The 26,736-nt window shown below is 38.7% G+C and overlaps 1 protein-coding gene across 2 annotated transcripts; it reads right to left on the bottom strand.

The window, feature by feature from the left end:
* Nucleotides 1–11: 11 nt before the first annotated feature.
* LOC127021176 (uncharacterized protein F13E9.13, mitochondrial-like) lies at nt 12–26,684 on the bottom strand. 2 transcript variants are annotated; one of them, XM_050904121.1, is made up of 9 exons: nt 26,658–26,684; nt 26,376–26,451; nt 25,084–25,166; nt 17,260–17,440; nt 9,433–9,583; nt 7,148–7,275; nt 888–983; nt 472–603; nt 12–38 (listed from the first exon to the last, which is right to left on the bottom strand). In XM_050904121.1, exons 2-8 carry the CDS (start codon nt 26,446–26,448, stop codon nt 488–490), a joined length of 828 nt encoding a protein of 275 aa, XP_050760078.1. In that variant the 5' UTR covers nt 26,449–26,451; nt 26,658–26,684; the 3' UTR covers nt 12–38; nt 472–487. The 2 variants fall into 2 exon arrangements, with proteins under 2 accessions (XP_050760078.1, XP_050760077.1); XM_050904120.1 differs by lacking the exon at nt 12–38 and having other exon boundaries at nt 163–603.
* Between the last annotated feature and the right edge of the window lie 52 nt (nt 26,685–26,736).

The following is a 26,736-nucleotide window of genomic DNA, read 5'->3' as shown; positions in this document are numbered from 1 at the left end:
AATATTAGTCTGGAGAGGTACAAAGCTGTAGGAGCTTGCTGAAAAATAACAATAAACGTTTATTAAAATTTCCAATTTTTGCAAAAACATTTTGACTAAATTCCAACTCTACTTAAAATGTAATTAAATATTTACATTTATTATCTAATAAGTATTGTAAGTAAATCAATTTCCCAATTATCTTAAATTTCTGTATGGTATACAATTACTACATTTTTGTAATAAATGCACAATTCTAATGAAAAAATAATGATCTTGAACTTTAATAGAGCCCTTCATTTGAGGAGATGAAAGTGCTGTACATTCATTCATTTGTTATGTCTTACAACCCCCATGTGATGTAGGTACTATTATCATCATTTTACAGATGGAGAAACTGAAAGGCTAATTAACTTGTCCAATTTACAATACTCTTAGCTGTAAACTTAGGGCATCCTATTGTACTCACAGGCAAAACAAAACTCAGCTCACCTGTGATGAATATTTACTACAAATTCTTAAACTCCGTAAGCATTTTACTTATAGGAGAGAATATATTACACAAGCCTTTGGAGAGTTGGTTTTGCATTGACGATGGCTTTAAGTGCCACAGAAATGTGCTGCCTAGAAAAAACATCAGAGCACCAGTTTATTGTAAAGTGTCACCATGTTTCCCAGCTAGTTACGGAGATGATGTGCATTTTCATTTAATGCTATTAGCCATTCAAGCACATATTTGTGCTTTAATTCTGTACGATGCATCATACTGCACTTACATACACACAAACAAAAAAACCCTGTTTGCTGACAAACTCATTCTCTCAGTTTACTTATATGTTCCATAAATTTCTTTACTCGGTCAGGATCAACACCATTTGCCCAATAACCTTCTTTCTTGAAATACGAACCAATTATTAGAGCGTTTGCATCCAAGTAATTCCTCACATTCTCCAGAGTCACTCCAGACCCAATCAGCACAGGAATCTTCACAGCACGTTCAACCTCTGAAGAGAAGAATACCAAAATTAGGGTTAAGTCCTATCTTTGAAACTCTATCAAGATTCTAATTTGCGTAGTTTTTCAACAATAAAAAAAAGGTGAGTATCAAGAAACTCATGATCATGGTATGTCTTACTTCTACTATAGAATGAAACAACTTCTCTAGAAAAAAAAAATACCTTTAGCTCTGAACAGCTGTTAAGAAAAAAATCTCACTTTTATTTCATTTTGCATTCTGTTGTTGCATGAAACACTGCAGAAGAATATTCTTGGCCACATTCAGAGGATGGTTTCAGTGCTATGGAAGATATGAAAGTTGGGTCTTGGTACCATACCTGTACCCCTCTTTATTCTCAAGGAATGAGATTTAAGCAAGATTGAGTTGAATTGGCTGGCAGAGAATGTACTGCATTTTACTATATTCCCTCATAAATTCATTTTTATTCCACATCTCTGGTAAGAAGAGATGCTAGATGCTGGAAGTTTTTGCACAGCAGGACCAGACCCTTTTACTTACTGTGACTGTTACCATCACACTTAGAGGCTCCATTGTGCTTGAGGTACTACACATACACGGAAAGGAACTATCGTGTACTACTGTGTTGCAGTAACACCCAGTATAGATTCCAGGCAAACCAGGTCCATTGCTTTGACAAAGGATTTACTGATGCTGGAGTGACCATGTGGGCTGCCATGCCCCATGTGGAGTCTTAACTGTGTTCTCGATTTCCCTCACCTTAAGATGTGAATAATCACCTCCTCCAATCTTCCCATGAAGTAATCAAAATACAGCTACAAGAATAAGATGCCATTCTTGTTTCCATTCATTGTATCAGCTCAGATTCTTTTTTGCAAGTCTGGTGAGATTGTTACAGTGGCAGAACTATTCAGCAGAGCTGTGCTCATTACAATTCTTCAGTCATCAGTTTAAATCACAATAATGGTAGTTGGATCGGTGTGTATTCCTGCCAGGTCTCCTTGCTGAATTTATGCTATGTTGACAACTAGTAGATGATCTTCAGTGAAGGAACAAGAAGGGCCTTATTCACAGGGAACGGAAAAGGAATGTGCTCTCTACGTCATGATAAATTTCAGGGACTCAGAAGTAGGAAAGCAAGCAGTGGTCATACAGACTACGTTGATAGCTCAAGCTAGTTTACCAGAAAGCAAAAGATAGTACTGATAAAGACTACTTCTCTTTCTATGACTGGCAATGGAACAAAAAAGCCAATTATTTTTTCTATATACAGTATGTGTTAATTATCTGACCCTTTACCTGGATCCAAAAGGAGAAATAGACAAAATATCAAAACAGAGCTCAAAATATTACAGATCCACTTTATCCCTCATGAACAGGGGTGGATTTCAGTCCGTGGTTCAGGTGATCACATTCACTGTGAAATGCATCCATTCTGACAGACCTGACTGTGCAGAAACTGATCTATGGCTCAGTTACCATAGTTCACATTTTTTAGAATAAAAACAAAAGGGGATGGCTGTTTTGACCATGGAAATGTTCCCCATAGATAAATAAAAGGTTATTAGAGTGTTTTCTGCAGAACTTGGGTCAGTCCTAGCTCTGGGGGAAAAAAAAAAAGAAAAAAAATCTAAAAATCCCAGTTCAAGAATTACTAAGCATCCTTTTCATCCTTTCATTTCAAACTGACCATCCTAAGAGTCACTCATAGGACTGGATGCTTCATCCCTTACTTAGAGAAATGCTGTGAGGCACTATTTCTGACCTTTAAAAACTATAAATTGCTTTAATTGGTGATAAGCTGACGTAAGATGGTTAGAGCTTGAAGTAACTAGGGAAAGCATATATGCAACATATAAAAGTCTGCTTCAAAACACTGTTTGTTTAAATGAAGTTTCATCAGAAGCTTAACTTATTAATTATGCTTCAGGGAAGACTAATTATTTATCACCTTCCTACTTCACCGAAGAAAGGGGATCAATTAAAATGCTCTTGAATCTCTTTTTAGGTCACATGCCCTACCATTTTTCCACCTAGGAACAGTAACTCCTTCTTACAAATATTTTAACACAAAAAAAACCCCATTCCACGCAGTCCTTATTGAAAATTTTAAACAAATCAGATGGATCATGCATATATGATTAAAACTATAGTTATTTCTATGCATATTTTACATTCTTATAGTCATCCTGCTTACAGCAAAAAAATAATTCGTTTTTAGTTATTTATAGCATTATTACGGAAATCGTGTTCTAGAAAAATCAGAATTTTATTTATATAGTATCTACATGCTCTTAGAAATATTATATCTGCTTTACATAGATACCAATGCATAATTAAGGTGCTACAACTGACCACAGATTTGTGCAACAGTACTGTATTCCCACAGGAACTGTGTTTCAAGTCAGTATTTGTTTTTACGACAAGTGCATAAGGCACATTAGCAGGTAGTTGTTTTATAATTATTTCACATCAGCAGGAAAAGTGAAGAGCCAAATAATTAAACAGAGCATGACCACATGGGTGTAAGACAATAGCTTAGCCCTACTAGGCAAAGAGTAAAAACCAGTGAAACCTGAGACTGCTGTAAAACTATTAAAAACTCCAAAGTTTTCCAAAGTAGCAAGGTATCCAACTCCTGCTGCGATCCATACATGACACATGGAGCCCACACACATCTCCTGTGCTGGAGATTTATTCAGATTGACAATGTGAAGAATGGCAATCGGAGTGCTCTGTCTGCAATGAGACTGGGTTACCTAATTAAGTATGCTACAGATGCTACTTTTAAGTCATTTCCAAGCACATCAAGGCCTAAAGTTGATTAGTAGAAGGTGATTTGTCTATTGGCTGTGTTAATACAAATGCTAACTTGTAAAAGAAAATAAAGCAACAGCAGTGAGTTATGCTTTTGCATGGCAATATTCAGTCACTGTCAAGATGTCTCTAAACACAGAGCTTTGCTTTAAATCTCTCAACTTTCTCGGCTTTCTTCTTCTGATTATATTTTTTCAACACAAAGAGAAAAGGAGACAATTTGGTGATGTTACAGTAACAAGATCCTAAAATTTACACAACTTGCACATTTCTCTATTACAATAAACTGTAAGTAGAGGGCACTGTGCTCTTCCTTGTGACAGTACATCTGCAGACATGTCTTTAATAAAATCAAATGAAATAGTGCTTGGTTGCAAAGCACAATGAAAGCATTTGAACTATGGTATGCACAAGTTACATGAAATAAAGGCCAAATGCTCCTAGCTTGAAAACAACAGCAAAGAGCAGCGTAAAAATAAGCACCACAGTGCCAATAACTTGCTCAACTACTCTTCAACAGCTTTTTCATATGCAGTAATCCCTGTACCGTACACAACACTATGTTTATGGTAATGCTCCACTGTAACACATTTTACTTTTTTAATTCAAAGGACTTTTTCTCTGTCATTAAACCTAGGGCTTACAGAAAGTACTGATCACACTCACATCTCCCGTTTATCTCTGAGGGTACTGCAAAGGCAGCAGCCTCTATTTTGACCTAAATGTACCATCAAAAGGCGAGAGGGTGAATCAGTCTTGATGCCCCTTTTATGAACAATAACTAAGGAGGTGACAGTCACAGCCAGCTGTTGAGTTTCATGATGTACCCTGTTTTCCACTGGTTACTCAGTTGAGGCCATTTGCTTTGTTCAAACAGATAACTAAGCAGTCATTATACAAAGCTTTGGTCACTTAAAATGCAGACTGGATGCAAAGCAGGTAGATTGGATGCAAACCTGATAGATTCACACACTCCAACCAAAGAACGTTTCACAGTGTAGCAAACTGGAACAAACTTCTATAACCTCTTAAATGAAAATATGGTTTATTAATTAATTGTAATTCAAAATGCTCAGCTGTAATTCCTGCTCCTTAATAACCTGAAGTCTGATTTTTAGACCTTGTACTCTGTCGACCACTGGTGTCCTGGTATGCCCAGGGAGCCCTGGAGCAAAGCCTGCCAGCCTCTGCGAGGAGCGATACTGATGCTTGCCTACAAGAAGACAGCGACACAAACTACAAACAAAACTCTACTGAACACAGTTCTCTGGCTTGACAGGGAAACACTCGTTTCCCACACCCCATCACAAATCAGTCAATTCAACACAAAGACACAAAGGCAAAAACACTTCTATATTACTGCACAACAAAGCTGAAAAAAAGACATGACAAAAATCTCATCTGTCTCTTGGTTCTGCTTTCAAGAGATGCTTTGCAGTGTGATGAAAGGTGCCCAATTGTATCATCATAATACAGCACTTCCAGGGCTGCATAAATTCGTGAAATGCAAAATTTCACTCACATCAACACCAACTTTGTAGACTGTGGATCTGATTCCTTTTAAGAATCTGCTGACATAGATATGCCTAATTTGTCATTTCCTTAAACCCTGGAATACTGATTTTTAAGTTCTTCTCTTAACAGTTTTAACTCAACATTCTTCTCATGAGAGGGCCTGCTAACATCCAAAATGCTGTGACCTAAGTAAAATAAACCCATGATCTGCAGACTCTTGCTTTCATAGCACAAATCCAAACACAAAATTAATGTGTGTACTTCATTACAGCTACCAACTCTGATTCATTTTGTTCTTTGGACCCAGAAAGAGAACAAGACAGAGACTGACATGTTTGTTCACATGAATGAAAAGCAGAAGCCATGGTACTGTCTGGTTGGAGTTCTGTGATAAAAACCCTATGGGCCTAGAGGTCACGTTTTGCTCTCTGATGCAGGAAATCAATGGAGGTTGCACATGCATACGTGAAAGCAGAATTTAACCTAGGATTTTGCCCTAAGACTTATCAAATCCTTTTTTTAAAATTATTTAATCTGCATTAAGAATGATGGGGACATTAATTGCAGGCAGGGATGGAGCTCTAGATGAACGAAATTTTGCAGTCTCTAAAATACGCCTAGCTTTCAGGATCACCTGTTCCATGTATCATTTCTAGTTTGCTATACCAAAAGATTCAACTAGTTCAAGAGTTCAGTGTTCATACCAAGCCATCATTTTCTTTTTAACATTGGTGATTGAAGCATAGTCATTTATAACCTATTATTTGGCAAAAGTTTAATATGTATGAAATAAGAACCCATTTTGACAACTTCAACAGTCATTTTAAATGCTCCTAAGCACGTATGATATAGATAAAAACCTGAGAACACTGAATGATTTCATGTTATTTCAAAAGATGTTTGAAGTCCAGGTATCTATGGCAAGTAAAGTACGTTTTTCACCCTGATCAGCTAACATAAGCTGAATACAATACACTCTGCACTGGAACTTCAAAACATGCTAAGTTAAAGTATGTCAGCAAAAGTAAAACCTAAAAAAATACACATTCTATTTTATGTAGTGAGACCCTCAAATTCAAGCCATTCATCTAAATTAAAATTAGTGATGAAAATTAAATGCCCCCATGATAGAGCTTTAATTCTAGCATGGGAGCAATCCAGTTTCATGAGGACAGCCCAAACTCATGCCAATATAAAAATATGAAGAATCATGTAACACTTTTGCAAAGGTCAGAACTCATAGGTCAAGTGACTCTCCCTTGATAAAAAGTCCACAGCATTTAAAAATTATTTTGATGTAATATCTTTCTATCTACCAATGCACTTGTATTCTTTCTGAAAATCTTCTAAGCAGTACTTTCCCTGGTATTACTGTTTGGAATGTTGCCTTATCAAAATGCCCCTTTTCTTGCAGGACTTCCATTTTCATTGTGAAAGATGAAAATGCTTAACTCTTCAATGGAAAAATTTATAGTTAGTTAGTTTTATAATAAGGCTATAAAGGAGCTTTTTCTTATACTAAGACTTTTTAGAAATGGAACAGTCATTTTTTTTTTTACATAATTTTACATACTTTTAAACATTTTTTTCATTTAAGCCTCAGCATCATTCAGTACTGTAAAAGCTTGAAATAATTTTAATTTTTGTCCCACCAAATTGTTGTTTAGAAACATACGACAGCCAATCTGAATAGCACCTCAATCACATTAGTTCTGCTGTATCAAATCAAACCCTACAGTAAGAGTTACTTTTCTTTCCTTTTTTTTTCCTTAAGGAACAGCAGATATATAGATTTCTTTCTACATTAATCCAGAAGCTGATTCACTGCCTGTTGTCCAGCCTTCGTATGACAGCTCTCACCTTTCAGCTCCTGAGGATCTGCAGGCAATCCGGTAGCCGTGCCAGTCAGTACAACCCCATCAGCCAGGAAGAGCTCGGCAGCCGAAGCAGTCTCGGCCACGCTGACATCTGCTGTCAGAGCGTGAGCACTGTAAACAGCAGGAACGTACCCTGTGGTTACTGTCGGCACACACATTTGTTATCCATCTTGTTGAATGTTTAGACTGCATTTCTTCATCTTGCCCGCTGTCAGAACAACCAAAGGCAGCTTTGTGAGAGAGGGTAAGCATCCTGTTTCCCCAAACTGGGAAGTAGCATTGCAATACGAACCAGAGGAAAAAACCCAACCTTTTCCATCAGGGAACCATAATTGATTGGTCTATTGCTCTGGGTCTCCTGTCTCTAAACAGGGATTGCTAAGTGTGAACTACCGAGCGTCAATTGAGACAGCTGCTCACATGTTGAGCACCTGTATTTCAGACACATTGAGCACACACAGCGCTCTGACTTCAAGTGGGAGTTGTGGATGTGCAGTCATTCATAAACCAGATTCTGTTGCCTAGAACAGAATTAACACCCTCCACTTCATTCACGAAGTCCAATGAACAGAAAGTATAGTTATTACCTATGATATAATCACAGGAATCATCTTACACAGCAGTTACAAACATCAATTACCTGCAACCTAGCTTTTCAACAGCAGTCTTTGATATATGGGTAACACACTTTGTCTGAAACCTATAGCAACAGCAGCTTTTAATTTAAACCGTTCTAAACTTTGAAAGAATTCCAGCCATTGCTGGTTCAACAGCTGACTTTGTTGCTTCTATATTTCCATTTAAGGAGAAAACAATGGCTATGGCCAACATCTTGCACTGATGAGTGGTGATGGAGCTAGCCTCTTTCCTGGATCAGCCTGGATGGACAATGCTCTTGGTGGGGGCCATGCTCTGGCCATATTCAGAGGCAGCACGTGTGTGCAGTGCATTCCAGTCATGGCGATGGATGCAAAAGGAAGTACACTAACTCCCTTTCTGCAGCTGGAGAAAGGCAGGCCTAAGTACCCAATACATACAATGAGGCTGAAACGGGGCTTAAGAGTAGTAGGCACCCTAGAACTAGCATGTGGAGGGTAGCCGTAACAGAGCAAGTAGACTACAAAAATAGTTTCTCCCCATTTAAAGGACAGGAGGCTATCAGCTCTCAGTGGCAGGCATATTTTTCTACATTAAAAAACTCAACCAACAAGTCCTTTAGCATTTCCTTCTCAGCTTATGAATCTGCCTGAAACAAAAACCTCTTTTCCTTTCTTAAAAAGCAAACCCTTTGAGCAACAGGAAGTATAGTCCAAATATCAATTCATCAATTGTCAAGACAAAGAAAAAAGTCACATGATGCAATCAGTTTTTTACAAAAAAGTCTAATGCAATGTATTTTTATTTATATATATATACATACATATAAAGAAATAATTAGAAAGAAACCACCCTGAAAGGACCTTAAAAGCTTAATTTGACCACGCTGCATTGTTTCCTTTCTACTTTGAAATTTATTACCTGTTTATTAGGTATTTAAGATCTTCCAGACTTGGTTCTTCTCATGTTTATCCACATACTACACACAAACATTTTAATTAGGTTATTTAGCATGTACAATACATAACACTTGAGCAGTTCTTCTGGGGAAAAAAAACCAGAAAGTAACATCTAAATAGCTGAAAGTACCACGTGACAGTTATGATAAAGTATCAGCAGAAAAGAAACTGGATTCATCTGTCATAAGTTCCTTCTGTTTGATAATCATAGAACATAATCCACACATAGACAGCACTGATTTAAGTAGAAGAAACCAGTATTATTGGCAGGAAGGAGAAAAGAGAATAGCTTTTTGAAATGCCAAAATATTATGATTTGGATGCTTTTATATGGCAACTGCTTACATAACCAAAAATAACCTTGGATGCCTAGCCTCCAGAAACAAAATTTCTTTAAACAGAACGGGCATATACACAAGTATACAAAATCTCACCTAATACCAGATGCAAAACTTTTACAGTCTGCATTTATAAATCCTGAAGGTTAAACAACTGCAAACTTCACAGATGCAGCAACCTGCAGCTTACAGGTGCAAATTTATTTTTAAACATATCCCCTAATAGCACTGCAAGACCTTGCTTGAACAATAAAGCCCGCCCTATATCATTAACTTTCCTGACACTAAATAGGCATAAAAAAAAAAATCAGAAAATGGAGAAAAATAAGATCATTATTACATTCATATTTACATAAAATATTGCTTGTATTTACCTATGTTTCTTTTTAATATCAGCGAAAATCTGAATGTTCTCTGCTCCAACTTGTTTTCTGTATCGTAGCAGGTTACCTGCACAGGCGTTTATCATCCCTTCATCAGCAACATGAGAAAACACAAACCCTTCAGCTCGGATAAAATCAAGACCTGAAAAAAAACAATTAGCAATATCTTAGCTAAAACTGAAGACTGAAAAACAGAAATACTAAAAACAAACAAACCCCCACCTTACTGCCCCTCTTCTTCGATCCCAACACAAGTTGTTCCATATGCTCTCAGACTAACCAACCTTGCTTTTCCACATATTTAAGTTTTACATTCTTTATTTTCACCCATATTCTCTCCAACTTCTTTGCATCTTACTACCTTCAACTCTCGTCTTTCACATAGAGCCCACCAGTTTTCTCCCTATCCCCATGGTTCCCTTCTCTTTCTCAGCCCCTATCAGTTTGTTCCTGTGTGGCTCAGAACAGGCGGCTGCACGCCCTGCCCTGCCTCTTGCCATGATGTGCCAGTGGGCACGTGCCAACAGAGGAGCAAGTAGGTCAAAATACAGCTCCTTTGTCCTAATGATGTGTCTTCTCTCCAAAAAGGGTCTTTAACTTGGGTCTCTCCCCTCTTTCCAGATACTCTTTAATTGTATTACTTCTTTCCCAACATCTGTTCCCCTGTTAAATATGCCTGAAGTTGGCCATCAGGTCAAAAAGCATCAAGGACATGGACACAGACAGAGGAATAGCATTAAGCCTCCTTTCTTCAGGAAATTAGGCAAGAAAACACAGCCTGCGACACATTATATACAACCTGTTTGACTCTCCATCTGAATGTAGCTTGTGTTTTCTACACAGCACCACATCAACAAATTACTTCTAGAGCTGTGCGAAAGGTAAAAAAAGATAAGGTTTGGAAAGAGTGAAACATTTTCCACTCTACTCCAAACTTACTCCGACCATTAACTCTACCATGTCTTAGCAACATGATACCCACCATATTCATTCATTTTTTGCACTACGAAGGTTTTGTGGGATGGATACTTAAGAGGAAGATTACGAATAGCAATGACTTCACACAGGCCATTCATCTACTCTCAGGGACCCCCTACACAGCCTTGAAATATCTCTGTGTTGAAATACTGAAGCCTTGGGCCATGGTGTAATAAGCCCACAGCTGTGAGACACAAGATTGAATTCTGACTCTCTTATTGTATTCCCTCTTCTCTCCAGTCTTTCATAGCCTTGAAGTTTATTTTACCTGTCACTTAACATACATGTAAAAGCTCTGCACTCATCTTGTGCAGCTTTTGCTGTTCTTCCAGTTTGCTTTAGAGGTCTCTTCCAAGCCCTTCTGAAGCTCTGCTGCTGCTCCAGCTTTGGAGTCAGCTGCACGTTTAATTAGAGCTGACATCATACCAAGGAAACGAATGCATGTGAAAGCAGCCATCAAGAATGCCATCACACCCACCAGAGAACTCCTTAGGCAACAGAGGCCTCACCTTAGCACATTTCAAATATAAACATAAATGATCTTTAAAATGTATTTACCAAATGACAAGGTGCCTGTTTATTTTAAAATTTCAGTTTCATTCCAAAAGCCCTGAAGTTGCAGAAACAGAAGCTTATGCCTGATAGAGAAGAGCCTGTATTGCTTAGCAACACAGACTCCAGCTAACAAGAAACATCACAGATGGATGCCAAATCAAATGCAAACTGTCCTGTGCCTTGAGATTAGCGGGTGAAAACCATGGAGTATTCTCAGGATCCAAAGATAAGAGTGTGCCACAAGTATAATTACAGGTGCTAGTAGACATTGCATAATAAAACACAGTGCAAATAGGTAGATTGAGATTTCTGCATCTAGGAACAAAAGCAATAGGTTCTATTTAAATCACCCAAGTTTACGGTACAATTCAGAGTTAAGTAAGAAAAATTACTTCTCCTCTAATCATCAGACTATCGATGAGTCTAGAGATATGTTACGTTTTCACAGCAATTACAATGTCTAACTCAGGACAGGGACTATTCATTGAGTAATTTAATTTATTGAAGTCACTGCTTACATGCTGTTTGTTGATGCTTGGTTTGTGTTTCCTTAACTTAGTAATTTAAGACTTTCTGCTAAACATTAGGATTGTACTTAGTTTAACAAGGCTGCACTCTCTACCTCGGTTTTGGGGGGCTAAGAAAATACAAATTTTAACCAAGTGTAATAGGTGCAGGCACCAAATCATTACCCTTTGTTTTATGAAGCCGTAATCAGATTCCACTAATGAATTCATTTTTACGCTCATAAAATTGTGAGAATGATACCATTGCTTACTTTTACATTTGGCAAGTTGAAAAGTAATAGCCATTGAATAGTTAATAGGCAGGCCCATTTCTGACTTACATGGGAACAAAAAAATTTTGTAATCTCACTGGAAAACAAGAACAGGAAATTTCCAACGAAACCTAATAAACAGAACTTCAAGACTATATTAAGAACATGAAATCAAGTAACCAGCCACTGCAGGGCCTGCTCAAGGAACTAGAGCTTGTGCCTTTTTCAAAAGTTAGTGTTACTCCACTTACTTTAATCCTACTTAAACAGCTTTACCTAAACAGCTGTGAAGGTCTATCAATTGTAGAGAAAAGCTTTATTTTTTTCTTTCCTTCCCATGATAAACTATGATTAAAAGAAAAAAAAAATGACAGGCTGAAACACTTCTTTCACTGGGTGAGAAAATATTGCAAGACTGAGTTGATAGAGGAAATAGTACTTTTACTTTATCCATCTTAAATGCTGCAAATGTACATATCACTGCTTTTTAACACCCCAAATAGTGAATTGGATGCAACCATTGAGAAGCCCTTTCTCAGGTATGTTCCTTCCTTCAGTTATAAAGTCAAAAGGAGCTGGGAGCCAGGATTTACTGCTTTCACAGAAATGGGACCTGGCCTCTGCAAGGCAGCAGCTCCTGGTTGCTGCAGAATTGACTTCAGGCAAACATCTTTGCCTTTACACAAAGACAAGATGCCGCAGGTTACTTTACTGGTGGTATCTTGTTTTATATGCACACTAAATCCTGGCTCCCAGCTCTTCTTGCCTTCTTAATTCAAAAAGAATCTGAAAGACTGATTTTGTGCTGAAAATGAAAACTCAAGAGGAGTATCGACTTTGTCTGCTATTGACGCTAGAGGCATACAGTCTCTGTGCTGCGAAGACCCTTTACTACTCAGGACATCATCTTGCAGCAGCTCCTTCCATGCTCAGCATGAACTGCAGGCCTGGGAGAAGCATCTCCAGTAGAGCTCACAGCAGAGTCCGCAGCACTGACTGCCTTGCTCCACAGCACCTGTGGATGCTCCCAAGGCATGCACACCCCTGCTGCAGTTCTCAGCTTAGCCGCCTCCCCCCCACCACAGCGTTAATATGGTGGCAGTTAAAAAGAAAAACAAAAAAGCAGTATACAATTCTGCCCAATTCTATCCCACCTTAAACAGTATCATGGGCAGCAGCGAGTGAATTCCCGTGGAAGTTATCTCTGCTGGTGGGTGAGGGAAAGGAACAGTCTCAGACAGCAAAGCTGTATTTATAAAAGACACGGAGATATCTGGGTACCTGGGATATCTTCTGATATGAAGCCTCACTTAATCAGTTACCAACTGTGTCATTATCATTGATTAAGACAAATTCAGAAATGAGATTTCAGTAACATGATCCTTAAAGGAAAAAAGGGCAGTTTCACAGTCAGGCGGAGATGCAGTTGGACTAGATGATTATTTTAAGTTCCTTCCAACTGAACTATTGTATTCTAAATTTATGAGATGAGAGAAGATGAACTTAAAAACAGAGCCCTGATTCATGACGAGTGTAACACAGGCTCACCCAGGTGTAGAGAAGCTGCACTCTACAGTAGACCCTACAGTCCTTGCTCCCAGGCACCCAGACTGAAGCTCTGGCCAGAATACAAGACCGTAACTTGCCTCTGGCCCATGCGCCTGGGTTTTCCACCCCATGGAGTCAAGATACAGCAGGGAGGGGTACCTGGAATATCAGAAGTGTTCCTGTGCATCACTACAGAGATACAGCTATGGGGACTGTTTTATGCCTCGAAGATCAGCAGATGGCCACGCCAATATTCCACAATGGCAATTTTTCTTGAAATCCTTCTTCTCACCATTAACTTTGTCTCCATTAGGTTAATGATGGGCCAGTTATTTACTTCTTCTCAATCACTGCTACATGTTGGTAATGGAAAGCATGCAGAATGTGCAAAATAATAAAGGGAGTATCACCAGCATATACTCCCTGTATTATAAAGGCTCTGCATCTCCTCTGCAAAGACGTACACTGATAAATTAGAGCCAACTAGAACATCTCACTAATGCAAGGAAAACCACAAATAGCAGCTGAAGGCTTCTGGGCAATTTCGTTAGACACAACAGTCCCCTCTAATATGAATAGTGCTTCATAATTAGCAAACTTTCAATAAAAGAAAAGCCATGTAATTTGGAAGTAGATCAACAACAAACAGCATGAGTACATGAAATTAACACAATGGTTAACTTCAGGAAACAAGACACACTGATAAGTAAGTAAGGAAAACCAAACACTACGCCTAAATCTGACCCAGACTTAGTGAACATATTGTGGACATTCCTGAGTACTGAGAAATGATAACCAGTAATATTTGCTAAACAAAAATAAATAAGGGAGCATTTGTATTTTTATCTCCTCTACAAATGCTCATAGAACCTGATTATATACATCATTCTGTTTCAGCCTCAAGCAGATGTAGTTAATTAAATCAGAAACTACAAACAGGAAATTATACACCTCTAAAAAACACATGGTACACCTGTTAGTAATGAACCAATTGAAAAGTAACCCTAGCAAACAAATTCTGACTTGCTTCTCCACAAAGAGCATTTTAGGAAAGAAGGAAGATAGTAGTGTCTTTGGAGGATGTCATTAAAATGAACTATTAAGAAGGGTTGTTTTTCTGAGAATAAGTATTTGAGATTAAGATGGCTTCCAGTCAAAAATATAAATACAAAACTGTACTATTCTGTATTGTCTCTGTTTTGTGGTCTACAGTTTCTTAGGGACATTACTGTACTTTAAATTAAAATGCCTACATTAGAAGAGCATAAAAACTGAGCAGCAGAGGACTTTAATATTAAGAAAGATGAGACATGAATCTCCCCCACTATTTGTGTATATAATGACCCTAATTTTTGAGTGGGCTAACATTGCCATATCTGCCCTTAGCAACAGAGGGAAATCCGGCAGCTTTCAACATAACCTCTTGAAGTCAAAAGCGAAAGCAAAAGATCAGACACAGTGACGCTGGTTTGTGGGGAAGACAGAGGGGGAACACGGGCCTTGCAGCAAGGCCCTCGGCAGGAGGATGCCACGGCCTGCCGGATGGATGCCCTTGGGCAACCGCCTCCTTCAACCCCTGTGGTGGATGGATGCCCTTGGGCAACTGCCTCCTTCAACCCCCTGTGGTGGATGCCTTGGCAACCGCCTCCTTCACCCCTGTGGTGGACCTGTCGGTGCTGAACCAAGAGCATTCAGCACTGGTCTAACAGTCTGCAATAACCTTTTGGAGCTGGGAGGATGTTGGCAACAAATGTTCTGGCTCAATAGTTGTTTTTTGATAACATGAGGAACTGCTTGTTTCTGTCAGAAGAGTGGAGACACATCAGTTCCCTTTTTCCCCAAGATCTTCCACTATTTTCCTACCACTGTCCCACACCTTTGCTGAAGCACCCAGTACAAACACGTTTTTGCCAGCATTCCTTCCTTTAGGTGCCTAATTGAATAAATAAATGTTTCCTAAAGAACCAAAATAAATAAAAAAAAAATCTCAACCTTCTCAGATGCCTCATCCCCTGATTTATTACTGTTATTTTCAGATTTATCCAATACCTCGTCAATATGCTAGGAAAATTCAGTAATTTCATCTGTTACTATTTGGCTACCCACAACATGTTTATTAGCATAACCACATGTTGCTGATGTTGAGCTCCTTCTAGTCACACTGTAAACCTGCTGACTTTTTTCCCCTTTACAAAATAAAATCATTACCTTCACCTAGAGACCACTTATGATTTCCCTGTGCAGTTCTCTTCAGAACAGTTATTTCTACCAAAGATAGGAGTTTCCACAGGGAAAGTGAAATGACTGCATAGTAGCAGGACATTTTGTAGTGAAAGCATACAGGGCTTGCTTTATTAATAGCCACCTATTAAAATTGTATTGACATTAAAGTCACTACTAAGTTGCTACAGAAAAACTACTCAAAGATTTGCTACCTACAAAGTAGCACTCACTTTACTATGGTTTTGGTTAAAGTGATTTTCTTTTCTTTTTGCTTTCCTGTTCAGTGAACTTGAGACAATCATTTTTAGAGAAGTGCAATGAAATGCATTAAACACAGGCCCTTTCTGGCTGATGTTCTCCAGTTACAGAGCAAATAGTGCAGAACAGTAGTAGAGCTGAGCAAAACCCAAGCCCTCCAGGAATTCTTTCCCTCATTAATAATTGCTGAGAAGTAAGAGAAATAAATTTTTCCCACACTATATCCCTTATTTAGTGATCAATTTTGCTCCTAAAAGGATGCATAACTCACTAACAGTTTGACTACTGTTTTTAAAAATGTGTAAATATTTTTGCAAATGCCTATGTACCTCAAGTATCCTACATGCATACAGTCCCTAAAAACTAAAACTGGATTCTGTTAGCATTTTTATTTTAGGTTTTCATATAGGTTCTACTGCAGCAATAAAAATTAGGTTTTGTCATTTTGTCAAGTAGCTAAATACCTTGAAAATGGCAACTTCTGATTTTAAAGCACTCAAAAGAAATCTGAGTTCAAAACACATCTACTAACAAGAATTCCCCCACGAAAAAAGGAATTTAAGACTTTTAGAACATATTCAACATAATTAAAACTGCCACTGCAGATAAGTTAGCCTACATTATTTTACCTGAAGTATGGTTTTCATTTAACACCAGCATCTTTTAGTTTTGCATTCTTATGAAATTCTGCCTGTTTATAAAATTTGTACATTCAAAAATGTGCAACCTTAGTGTAATCACATATGCAATTTGGACAAAAACAGGCACTAACCCTCAAATTATGAAGTATTTAGGAAGTACAAGCCTTCCATATTAAGCCAGCCTCCATCTTTAAATCATGGAATGTTACATATGAAAAACTAAAATTGCTTCAGCAAGCAGCAGGAGCAGAAAGGTTAGCAAGTCTAGGATTCATGCAATAAAGATAGATTAATTTATATTTAATTCCCCCCAATGCAATTTAATTTTAAGTAGTCTGGCTAGCTGTACACTCCATTTTTTGTTATTATATGAAAAGCTTCATTCCATCCATTCATTAAAAAAGGCAATGAAAACTTAGTTTTAATGGATAACAGTAGTAGCAACAACATATAATTAGATGCTGAAACAGGATGCTTAACCACAGTGGGTTAAATTGATCCTCAAACACAATTTAACTGAAGTAAATAGAGTTACACCAAAGGTGGCGTTTAGACACGAGTAGGTTTAAACTAATCATTATATTTAGACAGGTTTCACCTAGAGAGCTGCGGCAGTGGCCTTGGGATTTTTAGCTGCCTCTAACTGAAGCAGTGCGCAAGTATCATCTATTATAATCAAGGAGGCATCTTTCTCAAAATCTAATTTCTACTTTTTCAGGGTACAGTGAGCTTTTCATGTCTCATTTTTCATGGTATCTATGTTAGTACAATGCACAATTTGCAGAGAGTAAATGCCATAGCAAACAACAGTAATAACTGATGAGTCATTTCTATTACCTGCAGCAAGAGCAACTGCTATCGCCTGTTGATTTGCAGCACACAGGATCTGGATGCCCAGCGCGAGATGGGGGCAGGTTTGTCTCACTGCAGCACTAATGACTGTCATTGCTGCAGTTACTTCAGGCCCAGGACACACAGTGTAAGGAAGATCATGCATGTTTTCTACTATCAAGCCATCCTGTGGAGATTATTATAAAGAAATATGGTTAAACTGGAAAAAAAGGAACTTAAAAAACATTGCTAGTTTACCATTATGCTGTTTTGTATTAAAAGACACATGAGTTTAAAGGTTTTCCTTCAAAGGAAGGATAATCTACAGTAAATTGTGTTGATGCATACAACCACTTATAAAAATGCTTTCATCAACAGCATGGTATTTGCAGGGAAATCATGAAGAGAAATAAATGTGATTTTAATTATACATTCATCAATTTGGTTTCCTTTGATCCATCCTAAAATGTGAACTATAGGCGAACAAGTTAAATCTTACACCTCATTAAAAATAGTGTAAAGTCAAACTTCAATTATCCAAGTGGAATATAGAACATTGAGTATGTTTGGATAATGGAGGATTTAGAGACAATCAAGACAATTTTCAATTCAATTAATGTCAGAAAATAAGTGTTATTTTGGATAAATAAAGGAATTTTTTGTTTGACTATTACTGCGCCTATTTGCAGTGTGCTTGATACCATAGTATCAACTATTGATATTTCTCCCATTCCAGATTCAGAATTACTTGAAGGAAGATATTGCTATTTATTATCTACTACACCTCTCACTCCACATGGACATACTCTTAGCAAACAATGGAGTGATTATAAAATACTCTATTGATATAATCTATGCAATTTATTGCAAGTCTTTGTACATTATCTGGTACCTTGTACTTTTCCAATCATTGTATAGTATATACCAGAAAGTTTTCAACTGCAAATCATATATAATTTTGTCAAGAACTAATAACAAGAGTAAAAGTATAGCCTTGAAACATATTTCAAGCCTGATGTTTTGCATTTGCAGTGAGAATGTTTAAAGCAGCTAGAAATTTCTCACCTGCTACAATCTAAAAATACAGAAAGTTTAACAGACAAATTAATTGTATGTATAGAAAATAAATTCTGCTCTCTCTGGAGTTTTATCACACGTCTTAATCCTTTAAAATGACAGCTTTACATTTCAAAGATATTGTAACTGAACCAGAATAGAAAGAACATTTGAGGAAAAAAAAAATACAACTAGAGATTAAACAAAGTTTGGTTAATAATAATGTAGAGAATCAGGAAGCGGAAAAAAAAGGTTTCCTTTTTTAAAAACTTTCATATGTAACGCTTCTTTAATCTTTGTTGTAGTGTAGAAGCCCTTTTGGCAGTAAAAGATAAGACAGTATATAAAATGCAGTCAGCATTTAATGGCTGAATTACAGGCTAAGCCACAGACATCATAAATAAACACCTAACATGGAAGATGGGGAAAACTGAGAATGGAAATAATCCGGTGGAACAATATGGTCAATCCAAGCACGACCCACATACATTCAGTGCACCAGGGTACTGCTGCCTTTACCAAATGACTTACAGCTGAGTATTTAAATACACAAAATACAGGCTACCTTAAAAACAAAAGGACACAACCTATTAATGGAAAATGTGATCTAATATTATGAGCAGCCAACATTAGATCTACGCACTATTTGGTGCTGTTCATCAGCATATTTAATTCCAGAAGTCCAAGAAAACCTCAACTAGGCAAAGGAAAACCAGATATGACAACTAACCAAAACATCTGTCCTTGACTTTGTTTCTACATCCAATTCAACATATAATTTAACATCCACACTTCTCTACCTGTGATGGGAGATAGCCATATGACAAAGATGACAACCAGTCCTCAGAAAACCCACAGCATTTTCAGAAATGAAAAAAATCATAAACTTTTAGTCGGTTTCTCTGGAATGAGGTCAGGACTGTTCCAACAAACCTGAACTGACCAAATGGTCTTGTACCTCAGGCACAACTACCGAATCCTTTGTGGCACCAACAGAAAGAGAAATCCCTTAGGCTTTTGTCCTCTGTACACATAAATATATTAGGTCAATCTAAGCAAGAATGCAAAGTTGGTCAGTTGTACTATGTGGCAAAAGGATTAATGTAGAACTATAATATTTTAATAAAACAAAACAAACTCAAAAAATGCAATGAACCCTCAAAACCAGGTAATTCCTTGAGGCCACAAAACCTGAAAGCCCTTGGTCCTTGGCTCAAAAATGCTCTACTTGGCAGACTTCACCAAAACCTGGATATCTGGGAAACTCCAAGCTTATCATAAGGGCAAAAAGCTAGGATCTGCAAACCAGAAGCCCCAGGCTTTCAGGCAGTCAAGAATCAACCTCAATAGGACATGCAGGAAGAAAAGCATCTGGGAATAGGGCTTCAGATGCTCAGCTCCTGAAGAGCCACATTAGTAACTGAAAAAGCAGAACGAGCTAGCAGAACTCCACAGGAATTCTGCAGTGAAACCAAGCTTTCCATGAGTTGCTACTACTTTGACAGCTCAGGATTTGCATAAAGCAAATTATTCCATTAGATACATTAATGAATTAATTCATTTAAAAATTAATTAAAAACCCTAGCCATACTACTGTGCATAAAAAGTATCTGACTGAATTCTAGTTCAAAATGCAGGCATATGGGAGGATTCCAACATTTCTCTCTTCTGCCTTAAACTTACTATATTCAGTTTTCAGCAGTCATCTCTTCCTGTGGCCTCAAGGTCCACAGTTACAGTGAATATTTTTGCTATTACTTTAATAATGTGTTATTCTTTTGGTACCATCCATAGACTATGTTCTTTTGCATATTACGTTTTGTTTAATTAAAAAAGAACAACATATGTTCTGCAATAGAGAGCTGAATTACAGATGCATTAACTCAAAGCTTTCTTTCATATTTTATACAAAAATATAACACCACAGATTTCTGTGTTTACTGAATTGATATGTATATAAAACAGACTTCAGTACTATCAGACAGCTAATTAAAATGGTGGAAAGAAAACAGTTACACTAAATTAAAGTTCTTGGAACTTAACCTTATAGTTTAGAAGTCTATGGGAACAGCTACTGTATCACACCCTCTAAAGCAGAATTTATTTGGATAGTATGAGATAAAACTCTAGCAATTACCTTTTGTGTTCCTTTTCCATTGAATATTAAGATTATTTAAGTGTTGCTTATATATAATAGCCTTATTATAAGTAATTCTCAAACAATATATTTCCTTTTTACTTTGAATGACTTCTGAAGTGCTACATATATGCAAAGTGCCTCTTGTATCACAGTTAGCTACTGGAAAATAGGTCATTTAAATAGCTCTCTGATTATACAGAAAAATAATTTCCTTAGCTTTATTCCACTTATAGAAATAACCTCTTAAAACACTTCAGCCACACGCACACATATCACAGCAGAAAAGCCTCAAAAATAGTCACAACACTATAAACCACAACAGGTATAACAATCATACAAGCTTTAACTCAGCATCTACCTAATGTAACTTTTACCTAGGGTAACTTTAACCCCAGTGTTTCCCCTAACAGAAAGGCTTTACCTACAAACACATGCATACTATTACAAATCTTAAAACAACTACTCCTCTTTCCTGCAGGAAAAAGGGGGGGTTGTACCATACCCGTTATTATATAGGCTCAGGTGTACACTAACACAATAACAGCCTTTCCCACTACCACAGTCATGTGCCCCATATAAAGGAAATCAGGTGCCTTTGTAGAGCATTTATTTGCTGAGTCTAGGCACAGCTTCCTAGCAATTCCTTTAAAAACTCTACCTCCAGAGCAAGAGATTATTGCCTTAATATAGGTAAGTAGGTATCTTATGTTCTCCTGCATATAACATAGGAGGTAGTTGGGGGAGGTTTGTCTGCTATTTTATTCTACTGTAGTATAGCTAAGATTTGAAATGTTAACTGCTGTAATACAAGTAATAACTACCTACATGTTTCTATGCAGAAATACTAGCTTATTCTGTCTCAACTACTGTTGAACTCTAAGTAATTTGCTTTCCAACTATCACTGTAGTTATAAGAGTAATAGGCTTGAAACTTCATTTTTTAAAAACATCAATGTAAAACATGTACTAGCAACTCCCCTTCCAGGTACAGAGATAAAAGAAGGGTCAGGAGGATTAGAATAGCAATGAATGCATCTCCAGAGACAGCACTGGTAAAAGAAGCAAACCTAAAATTTTGTGTGGTAAGAAGCACCATAATATTTGCAAATCAATGTAGCTTTATAATTTGGGACATTTTTTATTTAAATAAATAGTTTTACTTATGTATCTCTAACTGTCTTTAACGTCAGCTACTCAAGTAGCTACAGCTAGGTAACAGCAACTAGTAGTAAAGTGATCTATATCAATGAAGTTAGAGGAAACTTGTGCTCTATTTTCTGACTACAAAGTAAGCTTCACCCAGGCTGAACAAATGAATAAAAGTTAAATTGAATATATATTTTGCATTTTTCTTAAAAGCAGATATAAATTGGAGGGATCATAATACCTCGTAGCTTGCTGCTTATAAAATCTTATCTAGGGAATTTCATTGTTTAGCAACACACAAGTACAAAGCATATACATTTTGAGCACAGATGGCTTCCTAACTGAGCACTCACTTGTTTTCATTACTGTGCTCTAATATCACAGATCTTTCATATTTACTATGTTAAGCTGCTAATGTGCCAGATAAGTCACCTTTTTCTGAATATACTAGGATTTACTTCCAAGTACAATGCATATCGAGTGAGCAAGACCATATACTTTATTTTTAAATGTTAACACCTATTCAAGCAACTTGAGACAATATGTAAACATCTAGTAGCAGCAAGATGGTTAAATATCTTCTTAAAGGCTACTGTAGGCAGAATTTGGAAATACTGTCAGTAGAAACATCTGTGGAAAAAACCTTTAAATTTCTAGCTCTTCTTCCACAAGAAAAACAGACAGCTTAACAGTTCACTCGGAGTACTGAGTGGGAAACCCAAATATATTCCCATTACAGAAGCAGGATAGTTAGTTTGGAAGACTGGTGATCTCTGTGCAAAAACCAGGAAGCTCCTGAAGTATCTATCATGAAAACTTGCATTTCTCTTAAAGTACCAGGAAACACTAAACAAGTGAATTGCAGAAAGTGTTAGGCAACCATACTGGTATTTATGGAAGCTCTCTTGATTATCTCTAACCTTTAGGGCATTAATAAAGGATTTGTCATATTGCTGTAACACTCTTGTGTACAGACCTTTAGAATGAAGATTGGTGTGGAATGTACACTGATGTTCTTGTGACTTCTACAGGAAACAGACTAAGCATAACTTTAAGCCCTTGTCGTGGTTTAACCCCAGCTGGCAACTAAGCACCATGCAGCTGCTAGCTCACTGCCCCCATCCAGTGGGATGGGGGAGAGAATTGAAAAGAAAAATAAACTCGTGGGTTGAGATAAAGACAGTTTAATAGAACAGAAAGGAAGGAAAACAACAATAATAATAAAATGACAACAATACTAAAAGGATTAGAATATACAAAACAAGTGATGCACAATGCAATTGCTCACCATTTGCCGACCAATGCCCAGTTAGCTCCCGAGCAGAGATCTGCCCCTCCCGGCCAGCTCCCCCCAGTTTATATACTAGGCATGACATCATATGGTATGGAATATTCTTTTGGCCAGTTTGGGTCAGCTGTCCTGGCTGTGTCCCCTCCCAGCTTCTTGTGCCCCTCCAGCCTTCTTGCTGGCTGGGCATGAGAAGCTGAAAAATCCTTGACTTGGTATAAACACTACTTAACACACTGATGTTTTTAGTTGTGCTATCAACATTATTCTCATACTAAATCCAAAACATAACACTATACCAGCTACTAGGAAAAAAATTAACTCTATACCAGCTGAAACTGGGACAGCCCTGAATTTGTCCAAATGTGTAGAGAAATGACTGCATTCACCTCATCTGTCTGCCTGAGAGGTAGGTTTAAAAATATATTCAAGTTCAGAGACTGCAATGCAGTAGGAGAAAAGGTAAACCAGTTAGACCTGGAATAGCAGAATTTATTACAACTGTTCAAAAGACAATAAAGTATAAAACTCAAATTAAAATTTTGTGTTAGTACTGATTTTAAAGCTTATCTTAAAACTGTTCCAGCTTTGTGCATGTCAGCAGTGAAAGTAACTGCTTCTGTACCCTCCCTCACCTTTAGGTATACTTGGTGTTCTCTCCCTGCTGCTAAAGGTTTCAATGTGTAATTAGTATGTAAGGGAAATGGGTAAACAAGCACTGGAATGTGGGGCAATGGCTTTACGATTTACAGATCATTTGTGTAACCACTTCCTCTAACACAAGAAGACAGAGACTAGTACTTGCCACTCTTCTGATGTAGATCAAATCACATTATACCTCATGTTGATACTGTAACTGTAAAGACAAAATAAAAAGTCACAGTACAGAATACAGAGCTATTGCACACCTGTTCTTTCAACAGGCATGAAAAGGAAGCAAACTTACTTATTCTGTACAACTTGCAGTTAGAGATTATTCTAACTGGGAGGACATCTCGCACATGCTCATCTGGTTCATAAGCACTGAAGCCCGCCTATGTAAACATCATTCTTCTGCACTGCTGTTTATCCTTTCAACAATTCTGTTCTCAGGATTTTTTACTAATTTAGCCTTACTAGTGCTCTGCCCATAACCTACTTCATGTGACTTGTCTTGCATTTTCACCTTGGGTCTTCTATAATTTTGTTCAGTCTGTAAAGTATCATTCTAATTTATGCCATTAAAAAGGTTTCAACTGGCTTGTTATTAAAGTTTTGCAGAAAACAGCAGCTCAGAGCAGTGACTACTTCTTCGTTTAAAACATTTTCAAACCTCAGACATTAGGACACCACCTTACCATGCCAGAAAATACAGGCAGGTCAAAGAAAAAGCACATCAACACCTGAAGACAAGGTGCAATGAAATGTTTAAAACATATCTGACCTTTCAAAAGGACATACACCCTGTTAAAATCTACTGACCTATGAAGATTACTACACCACTTTGGGTCCAACAACAATTCAGTCAGTAGTACCTGCGTCTTCTTGCCTCTGGCTGAGACTGGCCTTTTAGGCTTTCTCTTCTAGATGCGCAAAGTAGGCATGCTTGCTGCCAGGGAGCTAGGATAGAAAGGTTAAAGAGGGCAGAAAAGGGCATAAGCTTTTTTTTAGTCCCTGAATAATCTGTGCTGCTTTGGTACAAACACAAATGTGGTGCGATCCTGCACCCTGCAAGTGACTGAGGTATGCGTGCAGTGCTCCAGCTGTGCACACGGCATTCCTCCATGACTTCATGAAACCAGAGTGTTGTACAGAGCTAAAAATACAGTGGCTTGTCAGACCAGATGATGAAGCATTCTACAGCCAGGTACCTACAATGCCAGCAACCATCCATGTTGCAGTCAACTTTCCTTTTTTTTTTCCCCTCCCCCTTAAATTGACTTCTTAGAAATTTATGGTAATCCAACTTAAGCAACTTGAATTGCACAATTTGAATCTAAGCTTTTTCTATTGTTTTGGGTGCATGTGATACTTATTTTAGGTTTTGTAATCTAGAAGGCCTACTTACTATGTTGAAATAAAAGATGTGGATTTAAAACATCTTCTTAAACCGTGTGGTTTAAGATGCTTTTGATGAATTATAGACTCAATTTAAAATATTGGCTATGCAGAAGCAGCTTTATGTAAATGCTGCCATAGGAAGAAGGAAACCAAAACTTACAACTCCAGCATCCTTGTAAGCTTCTGCCTCTCGACACGCTTGATCAATGATCTGGGTCAATGGAAGAGAACTTCTTGGTGTCCCTGCAAGAATAATGCTGCTTACCCCAGGGCACGCACGAACTAAACCCACATACAGTAACAGCTTTCAGGTAGGATAACTATAGGGATTGGCATACTGAAATAGGGAGAAACAGTGTAAACTTGCTAAAAGGCTGCTCTGTCTCCTTGTGATATGCCTTAGCGGCATCTCTTTCCTCAGCTGAACTTGACAGATGTGCTGTAAGCATTCAGCTCCTAAATCTAATTCACAAACTTGAAGAATATCTGCTATAATCTCTTATTGCACCAGGTCTGCTCTTAGCTTGTTATTTCTGTAATTATAGCTTATCCTGCATTAGTGATGCTCCATGCAATACAACCTATGGCAAAACCGACCTCTAGGTCTGCAGAATACCTATACTAAACTCCAGCCAATTTAAAATTAGTTAAAGCTATCTTAAACTCTAATCTGCAAGGCTGATTGTATCCGATCTTCAGTATAAGTGCTTCATGGCAGAAATGAACACGCATGGATTTTGTTGGAGTTCAATGAGTTTCCCTTAACATCAACTCCAAAGTCTTTTCTGATACTTGGGTTCCTAAAGCCAGGCACTGAGAGTCTGAAATGGGGACTGTGAAGAGCCCTCTGACAACTTTGTTAGATGGTCTGATTTCACAGCGTGGGGAAAGCTGACCATAGTGCCCGGAGGCTGCTTCTGGGAAAACGTGGAGCATGGAGAGCTGTGGGCACTGGCCTGTCAAGGGGAAGGTCAGCTGCTGCAATCAGCTCTGCTCACCCTGAGCCCCTGGAAAGGTGGATGAGGAGGTCAGGGTGGAACAAACCCTGCCCGTTGTCGGAGCTTCTTGTTGCTTCTCAAGGCCTGCAAGAGCTATGTCCAACATCCATCTTGTCCCAATGCGCATTTGCATAATTTCCTAAACATTGCCTCTTAAAACACAGCAGTGGAGAGCTCACCAAAACCAAACCCTTGTTTTCTCAGTCTAGCTCCCTACACAGAAGTGTCTCCTGCCTCTTTTACCTCTAGAAAGGGGAGATGCCCAAACCCGTGGCACTTCATGACGGGCCCGCAGCAGCGGTTGAAGGGACAGGCTTCCAGGGCAGTGGCCTCTGCTCCGGGGGCCGCAGCCGGGCTGACGGGTGACGCCGACGAGAGGGCGGCACGGCCCGGTCCCGCCGGCTGGCCGTGCTCTGCGGGCGCAGCGCCAGCGGGCCGCCCGGCCGCCGCTTACCTGGCAGCGCTCCCACGTGCACCACCCCGACGACCGCCGCCTTCAGCCGCCCGAAGAGCCCGGGCAGCCGCATGCCCTGCGGGGAGGGACGGGGGGAGAGGATCAGGGCCGGTCAGCGGGGGCGGACAGGCCACGGCCGGCCATGGCGGCGGCCCGCCTCCCGCCGCGGACAGGCCGGGCCCGTTCCCGCTCGCGGGCGGGGCGGCCGAGCCCCTCCCCTCCCCTCAGCTCCCGCGGCTCGGCTCGGCTCGGCTCGGCTCGGCTCGGCCCCTCTCCCCTCACCTCAGCTCACCCCGCCGCCGGCCCGGCGGTGTGCACCTGCGGCGGCCGCGCGCGCGGCTGCTCCTGCTGCCGCCGCTTC

This window comes from Gymnogyps californianus, chromosome 12, assembly GCF_018139145.2.
Source record: "Gymnogyps californianus isolate 813 chromosome 12, ASM1813914v2, whole genome shotgun sequence".
Taxonomy (NCBI): domain Eukaryota; kingdom Metazoa; phylum Chordata; class Aves; order Accipitriformes; family Cathartidae; genus Gymnogyps; species Gymnogyps californianus.
This window is presented reverse-complemented; position numbering and strand designations above follow the sequence as displayed.